The 23,282-nt window shown below is 42.9% G+C and overlaps 1 protein-coding gene across 1 annotated transcript in view; it reads right to left on the reverse strand.

The window, feature by feature from the left end:
• Positions 1-23,282, reverse strand: part of BRINP1 (BMP/retinoic acid inducible neural specific 1) — a 216,740-nt gene that overhangs the window by 78,624 nt on the left and 114,834 nt on the right. The window contains exons 3-4 of the mRNA XM_075559034.1: positions 7,470-7,660; positions 933-1,102 (exon numbers count right to left, since the gene is read on the reverse strand). Coding sequence (XP_075415149.1) covers positions 933-1,102; positions 7,470-7,660 — 361 coding nt within the window. The remainder of the gene's footprint in view (positions 1-932; positions 1,103-7,469; positions 7,661-23,282) is intronic.

Consider the following 23,282-nt stretch of genomic DNA (forward strand, 5'->3'; position numbering starts at 1 on the left):
ACTTGGGTTTATCAGTCACTGCAGCTATGTCAGCAGGAGAACCTTCCTGCTTGACACCTCACCCACAGAGTTAGAACTTGTCAGTGTCTATAAATGCATAAGCCATTAATTTTTTAGATATATCTGTTTATATGAGAGGGCTTCAAAGAGTTTGCAGAACAAAGACATTCTCTCTGAAATCCATATTTCCACAATCTTTCAGAGGTCTTCATGTACATGTGTATGTGTGTGCGGTATACGTATGCCTATGTGTGTATACATACACAAATTTTATTGATTTTGCTTCTCCAGTGAACCCAATATAGAACACCAACAAATCCTTCATGGTTTAAAATATTTATGATCTGGCCCTTTATAGGAAATATATATATGTATATATATGAAGTGTGTGTGTATGTGATGTGTGTGTGTACACCCATACATATACTGATCTCCAGTCTAAGTAAGAGGCTTTAACTTTTTTAACTTCTGGCTCTCAGTTTCTCAATCTATTAAATGGGGCAGCAGAATAAAGATAAAGCTGTTTGAAAACACAGTCCTAAGAGGCAGAGGCCATGCTTAGGCTGGTAATCTGACTCTTGCTAGCTCTAGGATCTTGGGAACATAATTTGCCTATTTATAGTATAAATTTATTCACCTAGAAGGGGATCCTGATAATTGTGCATAGAGGAGAACTTTACGCATGCAGGAGAAGATTGTCTATAAGTATGCCAGAAACAGCCAGAACGGTTTCAATAAGTAACTACACATGGTCATCCTGGAGATCTGGGTTTTGTTATCCCGGGCACCTAGCAACATCAGTCCAAGTGGGTGGTCCGTGTGGGTGGATCACATAGTATGAAGCTAGGGACGGTGTCTGTCTATCCGCTCTCAGAACGCATACCCAGTCTGTCTAGAGGGCCCTGCCTCCCAAGTCCACCCTCACATCATACCTTGATGGCCCCACTTGATATCTGGACCTCATGGAGCCTCCGCATGGTGCCGTCACGGTCAACAAAGTAGGATGAAGCAAGCTGGTGCAGAGCTTCAACGCTCTGGGTGGCATTCCCTGACTTCCTGTCGAGGCGACTCTTATCCATGTACATGGTCAAGGCTTCCTCCCCTGCACGAGAAAGGAAAGAAGTTCACGAAGCCTGTCAGACATTAGGGCAGGAGGAGAGGGCTCCAAGAGTAACTGGAGAGGACACTGTCAAACCTCCTCCTGAATGTGCCTGCCTACCTCTTACTCAAACCTCTTGTCCACTTACCTTCTGCCTCTGAAGATCAAGGGCACAACGAAGAGGAAACAGCCCCTCTGTTTATACTTTACCATATTAAATACTACTATTTTGGCCAGTTGTCATTAAGTTCATAAAAATTTTTATTGTTGGGTGTCAGCAAGTGACCCCATGTGACAGAGTAGAACTGACTCACGGGTATTTCTAGAGAATTGAAAAGAACAGCTGTGACTTATACTTGTGACAGGTGTTACATTGGACAATGATGGTACAAGCTTGCTCTGAGTTCAAGCTGACTTGATGGCAGTGGATTTCGAGTGAATTCGTGTAGGGAGAAAGAGAGAGAAGGAGATCATTTCAAATACCAGGTGACTAGCCTACATAGAGGGATCCACCGAGTGAAACTGTACCCTGGAAGAAGGGAGGCTGGGTTTCTGTCAGCAAGGTGACCACAAGACCATGATGACTGCCTCTCTGGGGACCTGCAACCCTCATCCCTCGCGCTGCACATCTGCGAACTAACCCGTCTCCTGTCTAACTTGTCTTCTGACTAATCCCTGATCTTCAGCCTTCCTCCAGGCTAACTGCATCTGGCTAACTGATTTTTATTTAATTTTTTAAAAAAGGATTCTATTGAGCGTGCTTACAGATATTATAACCAACCATGATTCAATTAAATCAAGCATTATTGTACAATTGCTGCCTCTATCAGTTTCACACATTTTCTTGCATCTTGAACTCTGTGATATGAGATCCCCTTTATCCCTTCCCTCCCCATACCTCATGATCAAACAGGCCGGTGTGCTGCTTCCATGTGGGCTTTGCTGCTTCCCTGAGAGATGGCAACTTGTTTCCCTCAGCCCTCACCTTGCACATCATCTTCTCTGTGAAGTTTCTGGAATCCCCTATTTTTAACTTAAACTCGGTTAAAGTCTTACTGTGCACATTCTCACTTTTCTGAATAGGGTTACTATGAGTCCGAATCCACTGATAGTAGGGAGTTTGGGTTCTGAGTTTGTATACATCCCTGTTCCATCACTTACCACATCATTTGTCGATGGCTTTCCATGAGAAGAGCAGAAACACTACATAGTCAGGGAGTACAGTAATATTTTGTCATTTTATGGCCATTGCCCGGCACAATATGGTCATACATTAGATGCTTAACAAATGATTGGCAGACTTAGAGAAAAATGAGTACTCTTAGAGTTGATGCAAATCTACTGCTTATTGATTTCTCTGCCATATTCCACTAAAACCTCCCAGGAGGAAGGATCCCAATTCACTTTTGAGTGCCCCATGATAGGCTTGGGTTGAGTTCTCAGTAATCATTTGTGAATTCCTTTCTCATGAAGCTTTCACTTGATATGGAAGAGGATATCATCTTCCTCTCGTCAAACTCCATTTCAACATGAATGAATTTGTTGTCAAAATACCCGTCTATTCCATTAGGCTTTGAGTTGCTGTGGTAGTGTGGAGTTGGCTAAGGGGCATATTGATGTATCTTTGCAATGTCCCCAATGCTTTTTCTATGGTCCGATGAAGAATTGATGTTCGGTTATCATTCTATGGATATATTTATGGATAGATGCATGGGAGGAGAGGTAGATGATTAAGAAAGTGGATATGCTTGAAGCTAAAGCCATGGAGACAGGGAAATAAATATTCCAAGTGTCACCTCAGGCTCTCCAAGGGTCTTGCAAAAGAATAGGTGAATCAAGTCCACTTCCCTCTGGACTGAAAACTGGCAGAAGCAAACCTTAGATTAAGAGGGGTTAATGGGTTTCTTGCAGCATTATTAAGACTTAATTTCTTGTTTATTATGAGAATACTCTGTTTAGAGTTGCTTTCCCATTTGGGCATTCCTGCAAATTGCTTCTTCACCCTACACGGGCCTTTCTTCGACTTGTCTGGTCTCTAGGGGATCCTGCCCCACTCTCTCAGCACCTTCCAGTAGCGCGGGGCAAGCAGGACTCCACGAGACAGAAGATGGGGGATGGGATGGGAGATGGTTGCTTCAGCTTTTGAACCAAGAGATGCTGCTCCTGGACTAGGCTGGCGATGCCTGGACTATAAGACCCCTGGGGTGTTGCTTGGCCTATTATGCCCCTTTGATTTTGTTCTCAGCTTTCTTCTTAGCCCAGAAAACGTCTCCCCAAGTGCAGAATGGGGTATTTTGAATACATACAAATACATACACGCATGCGTGCACACACATACACGCACAACCATAACAACTCATGTACACAAAGATATTTAGGCAATATGCACACACATTCACAAACATGTGGAAGCTCACGTATACACATATAAGAGGGCTCCCAAAAGTCTTTCAAAAAGTTCAGTAAACATTTTAAGATAAATAGATGTCACTTATGGAGAAACTAGAAAAGGCCATCATGCTTTCCAAGCTTCAAAAAGAGTCGCTTTAGAGCGTGATGCCGTGGTGTGCGGTGCAGCCTGCAGGCCTGTCCATGGGCTTCCCCTTCCAGTGACGATGTGACCGGCGATGGGGGATCTCTGCCCGATCGTCGGGATGACGTTGTACCTTGGGAATTAGAACCGTGAAGGGACAATGGAGTTCTGTCTTTTACATTTTTGTTTAAATGACGGTTTCCAGTCAACATGAAAATAAACTGCTGGGGGTAGGCGGGTCATTGCGGTCTCAGGCAGCCTGTTGGTCCACACTTACACACGAAGGCTCTTGAGGTCAATGAAAGGAAAGTTCATCCACATTGCCTATGGACTGTGTGAGTGTGCTTTCTGTAATTTAATAAAATGTCTCTGATGTTTGAATCTCATTACCTGTTCCACTGGTTAAATGTGAATCGAAATCTGGTAAAATAAATGGTATGAATCTCTCTCGAACAACAACAAAAATAGATGGCAACACAAATCATGAAAAGTGTAACTAAAAGATAATGCAATTTTCCCACGAACTTTTGGAAGCGCCCTTGTAAATGTACACATTGCATCCATATATTGAGTGTTCAGAAGTGTGCATGTTTGTATGCCAATGAATTAACTTCCCACCTTATGCAGATGCATGTGCACACCTGTCTAGGCACTCAGCATGCAGACCCGCGTGCACACCCATATGAGCTTGATCACACCCAACACACCTAAACATGAGCACCAAGACGTTTGCTTTGGTCTCAAGCATAGTCTTCATAGGGAATAAAGGGTGTCGCTATCTCTGCTTCCATCGTCATTTCCCGCCCAGAATCGCCCCCCTCACACATTCTATAAGACAAGTGTTCATAGCGAGGATTTTGTGAGGTTAGCGATTTCGCTACGACTTGGGGGTCTCATAGAAATACCTTAGTCGTCGGCCCTGCTGCTTTGAGAGCCGAGCAAATTCCTTTCCCTGACCATACATGGTAGATTAAGGAGCAGTTTTTGTTGTTTGAGAAGCCTTGTGGCACAGTGTCCACACCTTGGGCAGTTCGAAATCATCAGCTGCTCCGACAGAGGAAGGAGGCCTTTCAACTCCCGTAAACGTGAGTCTGCAACTCACAGCGTCCCTTCGGTGCTGCCCCCGAGGGCTGATAGGAGTCAACATTGACTCCACGGCAGTGAGTGTGGTTCGAGTTTTTGTGGGTTCAGGATGCCCCTGGGGCTCACCTGACATCTCAAGCGCCTTACCAAAGGATTTCTTCTACACGCATACAGTGATCTTCTTAGAAAACATTGAAATCTGTGCTTCCTTGTATGTAGATGAGGAAACTGATAAGGTGACCAAATCCCAAAACAAATTAATTGCCCTGGAATTGATCTGACTCATACGGGCTTTCTGCTCCTGTAAAGAGTTACAGTCTCAGAAACTCACAGGGGCGGTTCTTCCCCGCCCTATGGGGTCACTGTGATATAAAGACAGGGAAGTGAATTTCTCAATGCCTCCCGCAAAATTGGGCCTTCGTTTTAAATCCCTTAAATTCCTTAACCCCATAAAATAATAACACTAATCAAAAAAGAATATCAGCAACACCGTTTTGTTACATTCTAGACTACGTGCAAAGGAGACGCTTTGAATTCATCATCTTATGCAATCCTCACACAAGCTGTAAAGGAAGTATTATTATGATTAGGACTATTTTTGAAAGTGACAACTGAGGCTTAAGAGGTGTTGAGTAGCTTGCTAAGGTAACAGGACTGCTCAGTAATAGCAGTTGGCAGGATGCGGCCTCCAACCCTCCCCCGCCTTTATTCACTCTAACATACCACCTCCCTTTTCTCAGACTGCATGAACAAATGAATGGGATGATGAAGTGCAATGACCTCATGCAGTCTCTGCTGGTACTTCAGTGTTTCCTCCACAGGAAACCTCTTCCCTTTCCTTCCGTCCACCCCACCCTGGGAACAGGCTGAGGGAACAGTTTGGGCTTGCTGTCCAACACCGGATCTCAATCCAAAGGTTTGCATATTTTAAAATGTTGTGCTGTAAAAACAGGAGAGGAACAAGGTTCTGTGAATAATTCACCACTTCGCCTTGGAGAAATTAAAAATATATTTCACTGCAAGAGGGAGGCCTTTCTTATTTGGAATTTCTAGGGACTTAGAACACAGTTTTTAATGGAGGAACTGAATTGGCCCCAATGCTTTTTTATTTGTTTCCTTGTTTCCTGTTGTGGTGGTTGTTAATTTCTCCCGCCTGTGAAATGTGAAATGAGAGGTAGGAGAGGTTCAAAGGAAAGGGTACAAGTCAATGTGGCACCCAGAGAAGTGAATTAATTCTCTCTCTTAGATACAATAGAGCGCACACCACGCAAGGTAGCATTTAAAGAGCTTCTTCACATTCAAAGTCCTTCTTAATTCAATATCTGACTAGCTACAGAGAACAAACCCAGCCTGCTTGCCTGACACTTGAAGTGGGTGGATTTGTGGAGGGTGGGACAGTTAAACAGATAACTAATGTAAAAGCAAAATATGCATGTTTTGTAGACAAAAAATCCTAGGAGCAAAACAGCTTGACTGAGTTAATTTGCCTCTTCTGAGTCTCAGTGTTATTGTAAAAGTATGCCTACTATGTGACATCTATTCAGTAATGATTGGTTCATATTATTATAATAAAGGAATTTGCTCAACCAATTTCTCCATATACTTTTCCCACAAAAGCCTACATTATCAAATCGCTAGTCTATTATATCTCTAAAGGTATGTAAGAAGACCTCAGAAAGTTCATGGGGAAAATCGATTATCCTTTCCTTCCATTTTTTTTCACTAACCTTTGAAGTCCCTTTATACTATAGGTTCAATCTAGAAAGGCCTACCACTTTCTTTGTACCTAGCCTGTTTCTGTTCATTTAAACTGTTTCTTCCATGAAGTCTGTCCAACTCTCCAGCCTTTCCTCTGAAGAGCTATACTTCATGTAATCCTGATTTTATGATGACATGGATTATTATGATTACAGGCCACACCTACCATACCTAACTGAAAGTGAGCCGCTCTCTAGACAGGGAGCATAGCAGCCCACCACCCAAAAGGCCTTCTTAAATGCATGGACCCAGTCAGTGTGACAAAAACCAAAACAACAACCGATGCCCAAGAAATAATGGCTCATAATAGCGAATAAGGCAATCGGCAAGTGTATTTAAATGTACTAATATCTATTGTTTTCCACTTATTTTGCATTTTCTTCCCGTCATCCGTCCTTCTTACTCTCAATAGTTCCAAGGCATTGTGGACATAGTGGGGAGGAGTGGGTATGGTTGATCAGAGTGGAGTGATCATTCTGTTTTCCTACTAACCTACGTGGCATCAAATGAGACACAAATGATCTCCCACTTGTAATAAAAACTTAAGATTATCAAAAGCAAAGTTGGCTTAAATAACTGGAGCCAATTCCCCGCATCACATCTAAAACTAAAATCACATGTAAGTCTTTTTCTCAGGTTAGGCCATATTCCAAAGGAATGAAAACAGCTAGCAGATTAAGCATTTCCAATGACGAGACCACAGTTCAATGGAACTAAGGCACCAGATTACAATATACCAATGAACTGAGCTAATGACATTAAACCATTTGTCCACAAAAATGGGAGACTCTCAAGTGAGATTACCCTACAGAATTGAATCCATTTCTTAGCTACAACATCGAAAAATCCTTTTAGTTTGCCTGTCAATATATACTTTGGGAGGATACAAAAATGGTAGAGAGATTCAGAAGGCTTTGATCGCAGTGCGTCCCACCCACCCTCCCATCCCAGACCCAAAGTCACGACAGGGCTACCACCCCATAGCAGCTGACTCACCTCCCAAGGTGGCAGAGATGAGGAGGTGGGTGCCGTACTTTTTGATGATGGTATCGATGAACTGCTGAGTGGTGGGTCTCCTGCCAAGCAGGCGGATGCTCCTCTGAAACTCCGGCATGAGGGGCACTGGATGGCGGACCAGGTCTCTCCTCTCGATGGCTGTGTTCCTCACCTTCCAACGGGCAAACTCCCTGGACAGGAGAAAAGAGTGAGACTCCTCAACTGACCACCTCTGCCTCTGAAGCAAACTCCTTGCAGTCATCCAACCAAGTCGCCCCCCTTAGGAAGGAGAGACGGAAATTGTCTTCAGTGTTTATCAGGTGAGACTCTGATCTGCCACTCTCAGTCCTCTTCGGACAAAAATATTGACTGACTACTGTTCTCGTCAATGGAGGCCCATGGGGAGCCAGAGATACACAGCTCCTGCCCTCACGGTGGCAACAAACATCAAGGGTAAAAACACCAGGGCTGACATTTACTACTATGTAAGTGAAGAGAAAATAAATAAAAAGAAAGAGCAATAAAATTAATAAAGCGATTTAATAATAACAGTAATGCAAATAGTGATGATCATAGTAACGAAAATGCAAGACATTGTAGATCCCACTAAAATATCACACCCATTTCTCAACTCATATATGCCCCTAACCCTGTGACAAAGGATGCTTACAATAATCACAGGACCTATGTCTCTGTTATCATTGTCATCTACTAGCTTGTGCTTTTCTTTAGTTGGAGTGTGAATGACACCAGAGAGATGGGGTCCTTTAGTTGTTTAAAAAACAACGCAGTGTCTGTTACATGGTAAAAGTCAGAAGAATGGAAGCTGGATACATAAGTAAACAAATGAATGGAAAAAAGACAGCAAGGGAGCTAAGCCAGGAGTAAAGTTACCTCACAACAATGAAGCAAGACAAAAAGTAACTTAACACGTAATCTAAAATAACTCCAAAATCGGAAATTTAGCCCAGAATTCAGGTTAACTCAAAATTTTGACATGTGTTTATTGAGTATTTAGAAGAAAGTAAGTTATACACAAAAGACTGTGTGGAAAGTTTTCCATTTCCACTATTATTAATGGGAGAACAGATCAAGACCAAAGTTTTCGCTTGGAATCCAACTCAAAATCTCCATCTGCCTCATGCCACCTGTGGGGTGTGATCTTGGGCCAAGCATACCAGCCCTCTAAATCTTTATTAACTCATAGGTGAGATCCAACTAATATAACCTCCTGCCGGTATGTCTTATAGTGATTCCATGAACAATAAAGTATGAAAATAACTTTGGAAACTGTAAAGTGTAAATTCAATGAGAAGAATGGTTTGGAAATTTACAAAACACATAACAGTCCTCTAGTTCTTGAATGGTTCCTTTCCCCCACTACCATGACCTCAGTTCTACCTTACAAATCCTGCTATATCAGAGTACATACATTGGTACAAATAAACTATCAACACAAGGAATCCAGGACAGATATAACCCTTAGGAACAGTAGTGGGAGTAGCACATGGGTATATAATTCCCTTTGAGGGGGACGAATAACAGTAGTATGGGTGAAGAGAGACAGCACATGGTGTAAGAAATGAAAATAACAATAATCTATAATAGACCAATGATTCATGAAAGTGGGAGGGTGAAAGAAGGGGGCGGGGAGAGGAGGAGAAGTTGATTCCAAGGGCTCAAGTAGAAAGAATATGCATTGAAAATGATGATGGCAATATATGTACAAATTTGCTTGATGCAATTGATGTATGGTATTGTTACAGGATCTGTAAAAGCTATAAATACAATTATTATAAAAATAAGTAAATAAATAAAAAGAAAAAATGTCATAACAAAACCCCCTAAAATTATATCCCTTGCAAGTTTTCAGATCTGTAGATTAGCGTATAAGAAGAAGGACCTTGGATCGAGTTATATTTTCTTAAATAACAGTCTAATTTCCTATCAAAGTTGCATCTCTCTTTGGAATAACCAGCTTTCTCCCTTGCTTGAGTTACTTGGTCTTAGTATTTTAGGGGGAAAAAAAAAGAACACAAACCATCAGATTAGCAAGAGGGTTGTAAGGTCAGTCTAGATAAATGATGAGAATCAGAGTTTAATTAAAGGTCTCTCTCCCTTGCCGTGGGATGGGCTAGATGAATGAAGGAAGGGGCATGGGGCAAGATGAAACAGAATAGGGTGGGAATCAGGCCAAAATATGCCCCTGAAATTCAGTGGTGGTGTCTGACCCCTCATGTAGAGAGAAGTGAATCTAGGAGGGGTCGGGGCAGGGATCCTTAAAATTAGAATACATTCCAAGCTTGGGTTGTGGTCTGTGTCTGTTTAAGGCATTTCTGTTCACAACTCACACCATAACTCAAATTCTAAATAAATTGTTCTCCGTGCCTTGACATATGAGACACTTATTAAGTCAATCAATTACACTCAACACACCTACTAAGTGCATTTCTCCCGAAGGGAGAAACCCTCAGTTTAGCAGGAAAGACAAAACATTTTTATTTAAAAAAAAACAAACAACTTTCATTTTATAGCAAAAATAATACAAAAATGGAATGGAGTACACAGAGAGAGAACTAGGGCCTTCACAAAGAGTTTACCAGAGGGGGCATATCTGAACCAGAGCTATTAAGTTTTCAGGCACTCTACATAAAAGGATATATAGTAAAATAATGTATATACATATATTGTGTATATATATATATACTGTGTGTGTGCATGCCATGTGACCCTGTCACCATGAGTCAGTTTCTCTTGGATGGCAGTGCGTTTGAGTTTGATTGTACGGACACGCGTGTGTGTGTTTATGTGTGTGTGCAGTGTGCGCATCGTTGAAGAATTCAAAATTTCTTTTCAATGTTCTTTGAGTCTAGAGAACCAAAGGCAAAGTCTGAAGGAGCAAGATCAGGACTGTAAGGTGGACGAGATGAGATGTATAAATGAAATTCTCCTGGGACTTCCCTAGCTACCTGGGAAAAATAAGCAGTTACATCGCTTGGGGTGGCGGTGGGGGCAATCCTTGGTGAAACTTTAATCTTTTTTTTTCTCACCAATACAGTTTCCTATTTTCTTAAATTTTCTCAGAATAATCTCCCATAATACCCTGTTTCTTTGGAGAAAATATATCTATTATCCCTTTGGAATCTTCAAAAACCAGTCACCAATACCTTCTGAACTGACATCTCTAAGTTTAACTGGGTCAGCACAACCCCACAGAAACCAGTTCTGTTTGGACCTTGATTGCTGGATCATATGGGTAAATCCAAGACTCATCCCAGTTATGATTCATTCCATAAAATTGTCTTTGCAGGCTTGGATCTTGCTTAAAAGACCTTGAGCTTGCTCGTCTTCCCCCAACATTTTTGGCACCCATTAAGCGGAAAGCCTTAAGAAACCAAGATGACCACTTACAACTGCAAATGCGTTAAGCCGGGGAGAGAGCTCCAGCAGTTCTCAAAGCAGCGTTGATTCCATGGCTTTCTCCCCCCACAGCCTGGACTCGCGCCACTGTTTCCATGTGCGTCAGTTGGCAGCCTTCCCTCTCTTGAAGGTCGTCCTGACCTTTGGTAAAACCCTCGATTCATTTAAAAATCATTGTTTTGGGCAGGCATCTTTCCGGTAAGCTTGACTAAAAGCTCCAACAATTGCGGGGAGATGTCCACTTGAGTTTTGTTAAAAGTTGGATATTCGTCCTGAACTCAAAATATTTTTTCCTCATCATGGCACAAAGAGTATCCTTCTCCGGAAGGCTCCCCAAAGAGATGACAATCAAGGGTGGTCCTGTCGGCAGCTGATTGCTGAGATGGAATCCTGGTGTGTACAAACTAAACATGGAGTTGAAATACTTTCTGGCCTTATCCATTAATACCTTGCTCTTACTGATCAAGAATCCATAATGTATATGTATATGTATGTGTATGTGTATGTACATGTATAGAGTTTTGAGAATGAGTCGACATGACTTTGAAGCCACTCTAGGCATGTTGAAGCAAAGGTTCTAGTCCTCCCAGTAGTCTCTGTTTGGGCACTGAAATGAATTTTAGCTAAAGGTCTCTATAGCACCGTGTCGATTCAGAAGTAGATGTAAACAACTTCCAAGCTTAAAATAAGGCTTAATACATGTAAACCTTGAACACCTATTTTTCAGCTCTGAGAACACAGCAATAACTAGCAAAATATCTTGTTTTCCAGGAACCTACCCTCTGATGGCACTGGATAGACAAAAAAATAAACATCGGCATACTGTGTCAGATGGAGATCAATTCCATGAGGATGAGTAAAGTAGTGGAAGGGATCGTCTTGGCTCAAGGCTGAGGGGAGGCTTTGAGGGGAGGCTTTGTATATGGGTGGGCTGGGAATGCCTTCCTGGTGTCATAGCATTTGAGCAGAGGCTAGAAGGACAAGAACGGGAGAGCCTTTGGCATTACGTAGTGGAAGTGCCCCCGAGAGAAGGAATGGCAAACACCAAGGGCCCGAGGGAGGACTGTGCTAGCCAGGCTTGGGAAAGGAATATCAAAAAGGCCCAAAGAAGATATTAAGTAGAGTGGATGGAAGAGAGTGATATATTTGGCTTTGCAGACAATAAAAGACCCCTGGTAGTATACTGGTGATAGCATGAAGCTGCTAAGCACAAAGCCAGAGGTTCAAACCCACCAGCTGCTCTGAGGGAGAAAGATGAGGCTGTTAGCTTTTGTAAAGAATTACAGTCTTGGAAACCCCAGGGAGGAATTCTACTCTGCCCTGCAGGGTTGCCATGAGCAGAAATACGTTCAAGAGCAGAGGGTTTGCTGATGATAATGTCTCTGTTAGAGACACAACTCTATTGCTCCAGTGTGAAGCAACCACGTGCAGTATGTGTAGCCGTGAGTGTGATTCCCAATAAAGCATTATTTACAAAAGCCAACCAATGGCTGGAATTTCCTCAAGTACTGGTTTACATGTTGGGGTTCTAACAGGGCCCCAGAATCAACCCTGCAGCAGAATCAACCCTGATGGCAGTGGGATTCATTTGATTGTAAAAGTACCTTTCTGACACCATTTAAAGCAAGCATCAATTCCAGTTCATTCCATTCACAGGGGCAGAAACTGAATGCCAAAGAGATTAAGTCATTTGCTTTGAATTACACAGTCAGTGAATGGCAGGGTTTAACTCAATGCAGGGCTACTAGATCCAGGTACAGTGCTATTTCAGCTGCAAAGTGCTACCTAATTAAAAAAAAGAGAGAGAGAGAAAGGACATAGAGTAAAAGAAAGTCTTGCTTGTCATGTTGTTTCTCTGCTCTGCTGGCCTAGGAACAATTTCATGTAACTTCTCAGTGAATTGAGCAAAACATAAAATCTATCATTTCTCCTGAACCCACAGAGCAAGCAAATTCCCCTTAGAGGAGAAGGCAGATCTCACAATGCCATAGGATCTGCAGAATATGCTTATGCCCAATTAAGCATCGCAGCAGGGTGGGCAAACCAATTAGACTGAGATTAAAAAAGGATCCTAGATGAGAGGCATGGGGTGGCTGCAGCAAGGCCCATCCTACTGGGGGAGCAGAAGGCAGGAGGCGGGTGATGACAAGGGTGGAGGATGGAGGAAGACAGGAGCCAGGGTCGCAGGGTTTAAGACGAGGAAAATATAAGCTTTTTTTTCTAGAATGAAGTAATGCTTTCATAGGAATCCTTCCTAATCCTTTTTACTATCCTTCCCGTTTTCCTGGATGTTTGAGTGCACACACACACACACACACACACACACACGAGATGCACTAAGTATATGATTGCACTGGGTGGGGGAAGGGAGTAGATTATGAGGCAGGCAGGAGAACTGGCCCTGTGCCCTTGGAAAGGTGTTTCCGCCCTGGGTGTCAATGTCCCCACCTATGAACTAAGCAGACTACACTAGATGAACTTCTCTCCTGTGCCTTTCAGCCAGTGTTCTGCAAGCAGGAAACTTCCACTTTCTCCAAAATCCAAACTCACTCCCAGCAAGAGGATTCTGACTCATAGGGACCCTCAGAGTGACCCCAGAGAAGGGGGACAATTTTTAATGATGCAGGAGGTTGTCAAAGAGCGTCTTGAATAGCCCTGGGCACATCGTAAAGTCATACCAAACAGGGTCCCTGGGCCTTTGTAAGTCTTTAGAGGAGCAGACAGCCTCATCTCTCTCCTACGGAATAGCTTTGGGGCTTGAACTGCTGACCTTGCAGCTACATTTCCACAGACTTGGAGGTTTTGAAATTACTCCTACTTGGTCAAATTTAAATACAAGCCTTTTGAGAATTAAGCACTATCCTTCTCTTGTGCACCTGTGATGAGCTGCTCAGTGCTTAATCCACAGAAGCAGTAGGGCCCCCGGGTGGGTGGCGTAGAACTGTATGACATCGCTCAGCACAGTGCTGAGAACATGGTGAGTGCTTACTAAAATGTTAGTGGTAAAGTTGCTATCAATAGTATCATTGTCAATGATTTTCTGAGCGGCATTACATGGGCTGGACTCCAGGGGAGCACGAGGAAAGAAGAGACGGAGTGGGCTTTCAGAAAAGGCGCTGTTTTTGCTGTGCTGAGGTGCCGTCAGGTTGGTTCTGACTCCCAGCAAACCTCTCCGGCCCTAGGGAACAAAATGCTGCCCGGGCCTGCGCCATCCTCACAATGGTCCTTGTGCGTGAACTCATTGTTGCAGCCATGGAAACCTGAGCATTCGTTCAAAACAATGTCGGATACTGACGAAGTGGGGCTGCAGTATGTAATAAATCACACGTCTCTCCGAATAGTGCCACGAGGGCCGGATAAATACACTGTAACTGGGCCTGGGCAAGGAGGAGTGGTTGTCCTTATTAGCGTTATTTTCTACTACCAAACCCATGGCCATCAAGTGTAGCCTGACTCATAGCAAGTCTCCATCGAGCTTTCGACGCGCTCAATCTGTACTGGATCAGAGAGCCTCATTTTTTGCTCCCAAGTGGTGGCTGGAGGGTTTTGAACTGGGGGAGCAATACTTTCTGCTTCTGAGGGTTGTGAAAAGAGCACCTTCAGCAACGCTGAACAAATCAAAACCAAACTCGCTACCACCTGGCCCATGCTGACTCATAGGGACCCTATAAGACAGGGTAGAACTGCCCCTGTGGATTTCTAAGACTATCTCTTTAGGGACTAGAAAGCCCCTGTACAGTTCTGAGCACTTTATGGATGTGGATCACCACTGAGCTTCCTTGCAGTCCAAACAAAATGGAAACCACAGCCTAAGCACCCATGCAATCCAAAGACAAGAGAACCGTTTTTGAAAACACAGAGGTTCCCTGGGACCTAATAAGACTATCAATGCCATCCATAGGCTTTCAGTGGCTACTCACTCACAAGTAGGCAGCTATGACTTCCATGTAGTCTGCTCATAGTCTGGAAGCTCTGTTGAAACCTATTCAGCTTGGGTGTCTGTGCTGCTATTTGAAATACCAGTGACATCGTTCCCAGCATCAACAGCAACACACAAGCCACCAGAGTATGACAGACTGACAAGCAAGGAACGATGTGAAGTTTTCAAAGATTTCTTCTTACTTGGATCTGCAAACTATCCTCATGGAAACAGCAGCCAGGAGATCACAGGGTGCATTGCAATAGGGACATCTCTGCACAGGACCTCTTTAAAGGAGGTTATTTTATGGAACGAGGTGTGCCTAGCCCAAGCCATGGTGACTTCAGTCACATCATATGCATGCGAAAGCTGGCCATTGTACATGGAAGACCAAATAATAAATGCACTTGAATTATGGTGCTGGCGAAGAATACGGAAGTACCATGGACTGCCAACAGAACAACCAGATGTGTCTTGGAAGAAGTCTAGTCAGAGGCAAGGATGGAAAAACTTGGTCTCATGTCCTTTGGGCATGTTGACAGAGACCAGTCTGTGGAGAAGGACGTCACGCTTGGTAAAGTAGAGGGCAGTGAAAAAGAAGACAGCCCCCAACAAGATGGAGTGACCCAGTGGTGGCGCCAATGGGCTCAAATACGAGAACAATTGGGAGGAGGGAGCAGGGTCAAGCCGAGTTTCATTCTGTTGTGTCAGGTGGCTATGAGGCGGATCTGACTTGAGAGCATCTAACAACAATGACATGAGACACACACATATCTCCCATGATTTCTCATGGAAAGATGGTAGGTACAGAGGACGCTGACAAGTGATGAGTTTGATGAGTTTGATTGGCTCAGTGGAGCCAAATGCATGCATGCCAAAACACTACTGAATAAAGACAATTCCACGAGGCTCAAATAGATTGCAATTCAGATATGTGACTCTCCGGTAGCCCGACTTAATGCAACCATCCATTTCAGGGTATTTTATAGGCACTATACTCGCAGTAAAGGTTTGTTGAAAGCATGACTAATTACAATCATGCCAGGTTTGGGTGTGCTTATTCTTAGGCTTGTTATCCAATTGGCTGCACTAACCAATCATGTGTTAGTGAGATTAAAGGAAGCCTCGGATGGAGTGGGGGTGGGGACTCTGGGACTGCTTCGGTTATTGTTAGCAGCAAGCTTTCTCCAGGCATGAGCCAAGGGAACTGAAAAGAAGGAGTGAGAAGAGATAAAATCAGTGAGCCAAGAGAGAGGGCATTGCTCTTGCCTGCTGTTCCCAATCCCTCCCCACATGGTCCCTAGCCAGCTCAGGGAAAGGTGAACCCAAGGGCATGTGTGAAGTGGAAATGATGCATCTTAACAAGTGAGGGTGTGGGCGCCAAATCCCCTGCCTGCCTCCATGCCCTGAGCATACGTGGGAGGGCAGCTGAGGAATCGCTCATCCGAGCATCTCTCTCAGGGCATTTCTGCCGGAGAGGAGGGAGGGAGGGGAACAAACCAAAGTGCCGCCGCTGAAATCGTGAGTCCAAATAGCACTATTTTAATTTCTTAAGTCAATACATTGACTTATAAGTAAGATAGTATTTACTTATAAGTCAAGATATTGACTTAAACTCTTACTGACAATTGGTGTGGAAACCTTTCTAGTGTTTCCAAAGTGTGTTGACTTCAGTAATGGCATTGTATGCGTACAAAGACCTTGATCGTTATTCGGAAGTATCTTCTGGGAGTAAAGCTCAGAGAAATAGGGTCAACTAATTAAGGAAAAAATGTATTGGAATGGAGTTCAAAGGAAAACACAGCAAGCACCCTTGGAAGGGCCCAACTTTGGTAGAAGTGGACTGTTTCCAGAAAAGCCATTGATGGAGCATTGCTCCTGGAGGTAGGTGACCGTTATGGGGGTTATGGCTATTAACTGTGACAAAGGTGGCGTAGAGCATCCCTGAAAAAGCTCTGTGCATCTGAGCAGCCCGACTGTCCTCGCCATGTAGTTGAAAAGCAACCAAATGGAAGGGCCTTAGGAGATGTCACCTAAGGCTACGCTGTGATTTCACAAATAAGGAAACTGAGGCCTGGAAAGAGAAAGAGACCTGCCCAGGGACACATAAATAGAGGTGACCGAGGGGACTAGCATCTGGGTTTGTGATCTCCGATTCAGGCATCCTTCGCCTACTATGTACTGCCCTGTTTCCAATATCCCCATTGTGTGGGATTTATTGTGTGCTGGCTCCTTTACAGAGCCATGCCACACACATCATATTCCTGCCAACTGGGAGACGGAGAGTATTCCCAACCCATTCTCAAATGAGGGAAGCTGAGGTCAAGGGCAGTGAAGGTCAGAAAACAAATCCATGCTTAGCTGGAATGGAAACGCAGATTTCATGGTTCTCTGTCTGGGTCTTTCTGCATCCCTCCTCTCCAGTTGGCATGGCTTCTCCCAAATCAGCTTGTGTTCTGGAGAACAAAGCATAGGAAACCAAGGAGGAGCACCTACTCATTCCCCAAGTTGGACCATGCATCCCTGAGAACACGCGCACAGTGGATGTCCTTTCCCTGAGATGAAGTGGCGCCTTGGAATGACTTTGCGGTCAGAAAGGCCGGGTTTTGGATCCCAGCACAAAGCCACTCACTCGCTGAGTGGCAGTTACAGATTCCTTCGCATGTTTGGCCATCTTTATCAGTGAAATGGGAATCACAATACTTACCTTGCAGGGTTGCTGGAAGGATAACCATAATGAATGCAATTAATCTGGCAGTAGTAGCTACTCAATAAATGTTAGCTATTTATCCTTTGGCAAGACTTTCTAAAAGGGGAGTTTGTCATATAACACATAACTTTTAATGGATATTTTAAATGATCTTAATATTTTAATATGCCCATGGGCTCCAGGGATTACACAAACTGCATATAAATAAAATATTTAAAATTCTGTTTACTCAATTTGTCTCTCTGCTTATTTCTAAAGCATCTATTGTGAAAGCATGACTCATAACTAAATATAGATTAATAAAAGTTTGGAGCAGCAATTATTTTCCAATTATCATAAATCCCATTAAGCATTGCAATTATATGAATTTTCTTTTTCAGATCACAAAATGTGAGCGCTCCAAGGGACCACATAGCATGTCATTGTCATTTCCTTCTTGCTTCAGAAGGAGACACAGACACTCTTGGAGGGGAGATACTTCTCCTAGGGACACACAGCTGCCAGCAGCAGGACAGGTTTAAAAATCCAAATCTGATGTGTGATCGGCCTCCTTTCAATTCCCTCTACTACAGCGCTTCTTTCTAAGAGAAAAATGAATAGAGACTATCCCAGCAAGTCATGTTGTACTTAACTGCCGGCTTCCTTCTTATTCAAAACCATGCTGACATGCCTGAGCCGACACAATCTCCACCTTCTCTGCTAGACCTTCCTGTGTCCCTTTCACCATCTAGAGAGTTTCCTGGATATGTTTGAAAAGATTTTAAAACTGTCCTTATATCAGGAATTAGTCTGAGGTGTCTAATATGCAGACTTAAATGTACTGCAATCCTTAAAAATGATTTAATCCTGGACTTGACAAACTATGCCCTAGAGACCAAATATACCTGCCTGACAGTTTGGTAAATAAAGTTTTCCTTCAATACATCCATGTACATTTGTTTACATATTATCTGTGACTGTTTTCGCCCCATTATGGCAGAGTTGAATAGTCACAGCAGAGACCATAGGGCCCACAACGCCTAAAATTCTCTAGCTGTACACACACGCAAACAAGAGTCTGCTGACTCCTAATTTAACTCATTGACCTCCCATCTAAATAGTTTATTGTAAGGAAATAATCAAGGAGGTCTTCAAAGAATGACATCTTGAGCTTCACAGAGTGGCGAGTTGGTCTAGTACATTCTGGGTACGCTTGCTTTGACAAAGGGTTCCTTAGCTCTAAAAATGTTTGAAAACTACTGAGCCCAAAGCAAGTGAGGAAACAGGGATCTTCTCCCACACTGTCTGGAGCACTTTAAAGACAACGTAACAAAGTCATTATTGAAATCTGAATCCGAGGAAAGCAGTACATAATGCCTGCGTCGCACCTGAGTTAAGAAAACGTGTATGCTTCAAGTGGAATTTATGCTTTGATGATTCAACAAGGTAATTGGCTTAATATAAGCAAGGATGAAAAAATAGCACCTGGGAAATAAGGGTCTAATGCATTCTCAGAAGGATGTGCCCAAATACTAAAATGAGAGGCAGATGCAATGATTCCCAGTTGCTAAGCTCTGATGAATTGTGACGCCGTGACAATATGTTTCCAAATGAACATGAAGAACATGAAGAAAACTGGCAGTCATGTGAATCTCACCTTAGAATTTTTGTGACTCTCAGAACTAACCATAAAATATGAGGCTGCTCTGGCAGAAGGAAGACCTGTGTCTATAAAAGTCCTGAACTCATGTCAGGGCAACTCAGCCACAGAGATACCGTAGGATGGATTCAGAAGGCAAAGGGCAGTTGCATTGGTTGCTTTTGTTGCCCTGGCCGCTGAGCGATGATGGATTTCCGTAAAGAGAGCGTGCACGGAAATAAGGAACTGTTCTCTGAGTCCCCAGAACAACTGAACATGTTACAGTTGGTAAAAGATAATGGCCACAGATATTCTATTCTCAAATAGGTAAGCGGATGATGAATGATGGCTACGCATGAGAGAAAACACTTAGCTTTATATTTTTAGCTCTGAGTTAACTTGATAATATTCCAAATACCTTAGAAGATACAAGTCGCCTACCGTATCCTAGAGCTAATCTCAAGCTATGGATTCTAACTATTTGTTCCTTGATGGCAAGACTTCCTCTCACGTACTTTGGACATGTTGTCAGGATAGACCTGCCCCTGGAGAGGGACGTCATGTTTAGTAAAGTAGAGGGACAGCATAGGGCGCTGTGGTCAGAATGGCACCTAACAACAACTTGAAATAAGGTTGCTCTCCATCAGCAGACCTTTCACTTACTCTTTCTGCATGCCTTCACATGGAACCACCAACTATTATTTTCCTTGGGCCAAAGACTTTTCCTTGACCACACTCTATGGAAGGCACAGTCTGGCGAGCCGTCTTCTTCAGGCTTACTTGGAACTTTCCAAAGCCACTCACTGTCCACACCCCTTGCTCTCTACAACCTATGTAAACGCTCATCCACCTGAAGCCATAAACTCAACCACAGGTCCTACTTCTTTTCCAGTATTGGACAAGCTTACTGTTCAGTTCCATATGCCCCAGTATAAGCATATACTGGCCACCCAACACGAGACAGGTGCACTGAATTTAATGCTCACAGCATCCCGGAAGTACTTATGTTCCAGTTCTTTTACAAATGAATAAATTCAGACGCATAGATCCAACATATCTCTCTCAGTATAATTGGCATGGGTAGGATTTCAACTCACTTTTAACTCCATCACACTCTCTGTTCACTCGATCTGATTCATGATTGTATCAAGGAAGAATATATACAGTCAGCTAACTGTCCATTATGAACCAGGGTCTATGAATTATTCATCTATACTATTTTTGAACGAGGGGCTCAGGCAGCATTGTGAGTTAAGCATTGAGCTGCGAGCCACAAGGTCAAACTCACCAGTCACTCCAAGGGGAAAAGATGAGGCTTTATGCTTCTATAAATATGTATAAGCTCAGCGACTGAAAGCAGTAGTTCCACCCTGCCTTAGGGCTCACTATGAGTTTGAATCAAATCTTTAGCAGTGGTATGATTTGGTTGGGCTTTTTAAACGACCTCATATTTCTCATTTATGTCTTGCAGTTTTAGCTAGGTGATAGCAATATTTTTAAGATATTGGGAACAACATCAAGAAAACAACAACAAGAGGGGTTGAATGCAACCACCACTGTCTTCATTGTCAGTGAAGGCCTTAAGGCAGGTGCTCGAAGGGTGGGGGGATCAGCACTAAACTGTAGTCTACTGTACCGTGTGGAGCTGGCATGGCTGGTACAAGTCACAATTCCTCTCTGAATTCCCCTTTATTCAATGGGAAGATGAACAAATTGATCTGGATTAATGGCCTTTAAATTTTATGTGACCTGAAACATTTGATTCATTAATTGATCCTTTCAAATGAGCTTTTAATTTATTTTTCTTTAGCATCAACTATGATTCAGTCTTTATTTTAGGTGCAAGGATTACAGCCCAGAATAAAAAAAGACAAATAGCTGGTTTTCTCAGGAAACAAAAGAGCCTAAAAAAATACAAATCTTTTGCAGAGAAGTTGAAATTAGGAAAAAGGATATGTTCTTTGAAGATGGAAGTGATACCAAATCCCTGTCTTTCCCTCAACACTCTACTCTTCAGGCCAAGAAGCACACAATTAAAATGATCAGATTGAGATTCCTAACATCCTTTATGAAGTAAGTTCTTTGGGCTGCCTAGGTCATTTGTGGTGGAACTGTATGTTGAAGTACAGAAATCACAATTCACCCCAAACAGAAAATCAGAATTTTTGTGTGCCTTTTTCAGAACGTCCTTGGTGATTTTTCTCCAGTCTAAAATTGAAAACTTCAGGACTAAATGGTCTTTGAGGTCATGTCCACCTTAGATCATCTTCTTCAGGCTCACCTAGCATACTCTCAATGTCTGCACTTCCACAGGAAGGTCAGTCCACGTGGCAGCCCTCCCCAGTTCATGCAGCCAGCTGTGTTGCCCCACCACTGCCCACAGCCAGTAATTATTTATTTGAGGTCATTGTTTTGTGATTCTCAGCCACCAGGAAGTCACCAGGCTGGATCTATTTTTTCCAGTTCTTCCTACATTGCTGAGAACCTACAAAGTGTTCAGTAAATGATTCTAAATTAAATTCAGGCGGTACAAATGGGTGTGTGAATCATCCCCTTCCTTTCCAGCATTAAGGAGCTGGTGTTCTTAGGCATCTCCCATGGTCAGATTGCTTCCCTGCCAAGGCCAACCCCCTGGGGTCTGGCAAGCTATTGTAGGGTTGGTTTCCCAAGGGCTTAAGTCCTCAGCGACTTCTTGCTTCTATTTATTACTGTATTTACTGTACCCTCCTCAATGTGTAGGCAGAGGTGGCAATCTCAAATGTGAGGAACTCATCCCTAATACTCGAAGGACTATGAAGAATAAAATCCAAATCCAAAGGAGGAAATGATATCAGAGATTAAATTCTGAACACCTGTTTTTCTAAAGGCTTTGGAAGCCCAAACCCCATTTGCAGTGTTCTCATGAGAATTAAACCTTCGGTGAATCCCCTCTGGCCATAGTCCCAGGATGTGAATGAACTTGCTATCAGACAGAGAGCATTGTAAAATCAATTCTGTAGATGTAGTTAAAATGTAACACCCTATAATTTGATCTCCATATGGACCCATTTTAAGTTTGTTCCACTGTTTAATATTCTCTACTTCCTTTTAAATTTCAGTTTTTCATTATTTTATTTTGTCATTGTTGTTGGGTCAGATTTTCTTGGTTAATTGGTTGTTTCCGATTTGAATATTCTTCTGTATGTGAAATGCAGGAAGTAATGTAGATCATGACTCAAAAAACTTCCATTGAGTTAATTTCAGCTTCTAGACGTTTATACTCCTGTGGGTTCAAAGTGGGTGACTTTTTGTGGGAGTAGAAAACCTCATCTTTCTCCCAAGGAACTGCTGGTGGTTTCTTTCTGCTGACCTTGTGGTGAGATGCTCAACATGTAATCACATGTAACCAGAGCTTCTGACTGGTAAGTAGGAGCAAAAAGATAATGAAATGTGTTCCTTAGAACTTCTGCAAAGAGGCCTGCTCTGCCACACCTTAGCAATAAGCCAATAAGGCTAATTTCAGACTCTAACCTCCAGAAATCAATGCTCATGGAAGCAGAGTCAAAAAATCAAATGAAGCATTGCATTGGGCAAATTTGCTGCTCAAGATTTCTCTGAAGTGTTGAAGAGCAAGGATGTCACTTTGAGATTTAAGGTGCACTTGATCCAAGCTATGGTATTTTGAATTGCCTCGTATGCATGTGAAAATTGAACAATGAGTAAGAAAGAAGAATAATTGATGCATTGGACTATAATGTTAGTAATGAATACTGAAAGTACCATAAATGTCCAGAAGAACAAACAAATCCATCTTGGAAGAAGTATAGCCAGAATGTTGTTAGAAGCAAGGACAGCAAGGCTGTCTCACTTATGTTAGACAAGTTATCAGGAAAGACCAGCCCAAGGAAAACGGCATCATGATTGGTAAAGTAGAGGGTTATTGAAATAGAGGAAGCCTTTCAAGGGGGATAGATTGATGCAGTGGCTGGAACATTGGACTCAAATGGAACAAAGATTGTGTGGACCAGGCAGCGTTTCATTTTGTTGTGCATACAGTTGCCAGTAGTCAGAACCAACTTGATGACACCTAACAACAACAGCAACAGCAACAACAACAGGGCTCCAGAATGGTAGATCGTACATTTGTATTGTTTTAGACCACTAAGT

Source organism: Tenrec ecaudatus, chromosome 10, assembly GCF_050624435.1.
Source record: "Tenrec ecaudatus isolate mTenEca1 chromosome 10, mTenEca1.hap1, whole genome shotgun sequence".
In the NCBI taxonomy this organism is placed as follows: Eukaryota; Metazoa; Chordata; class Mammalia; order Afrosoricida; family Tenrecidae; genus Tenrec; species Tenrec ecaudatus.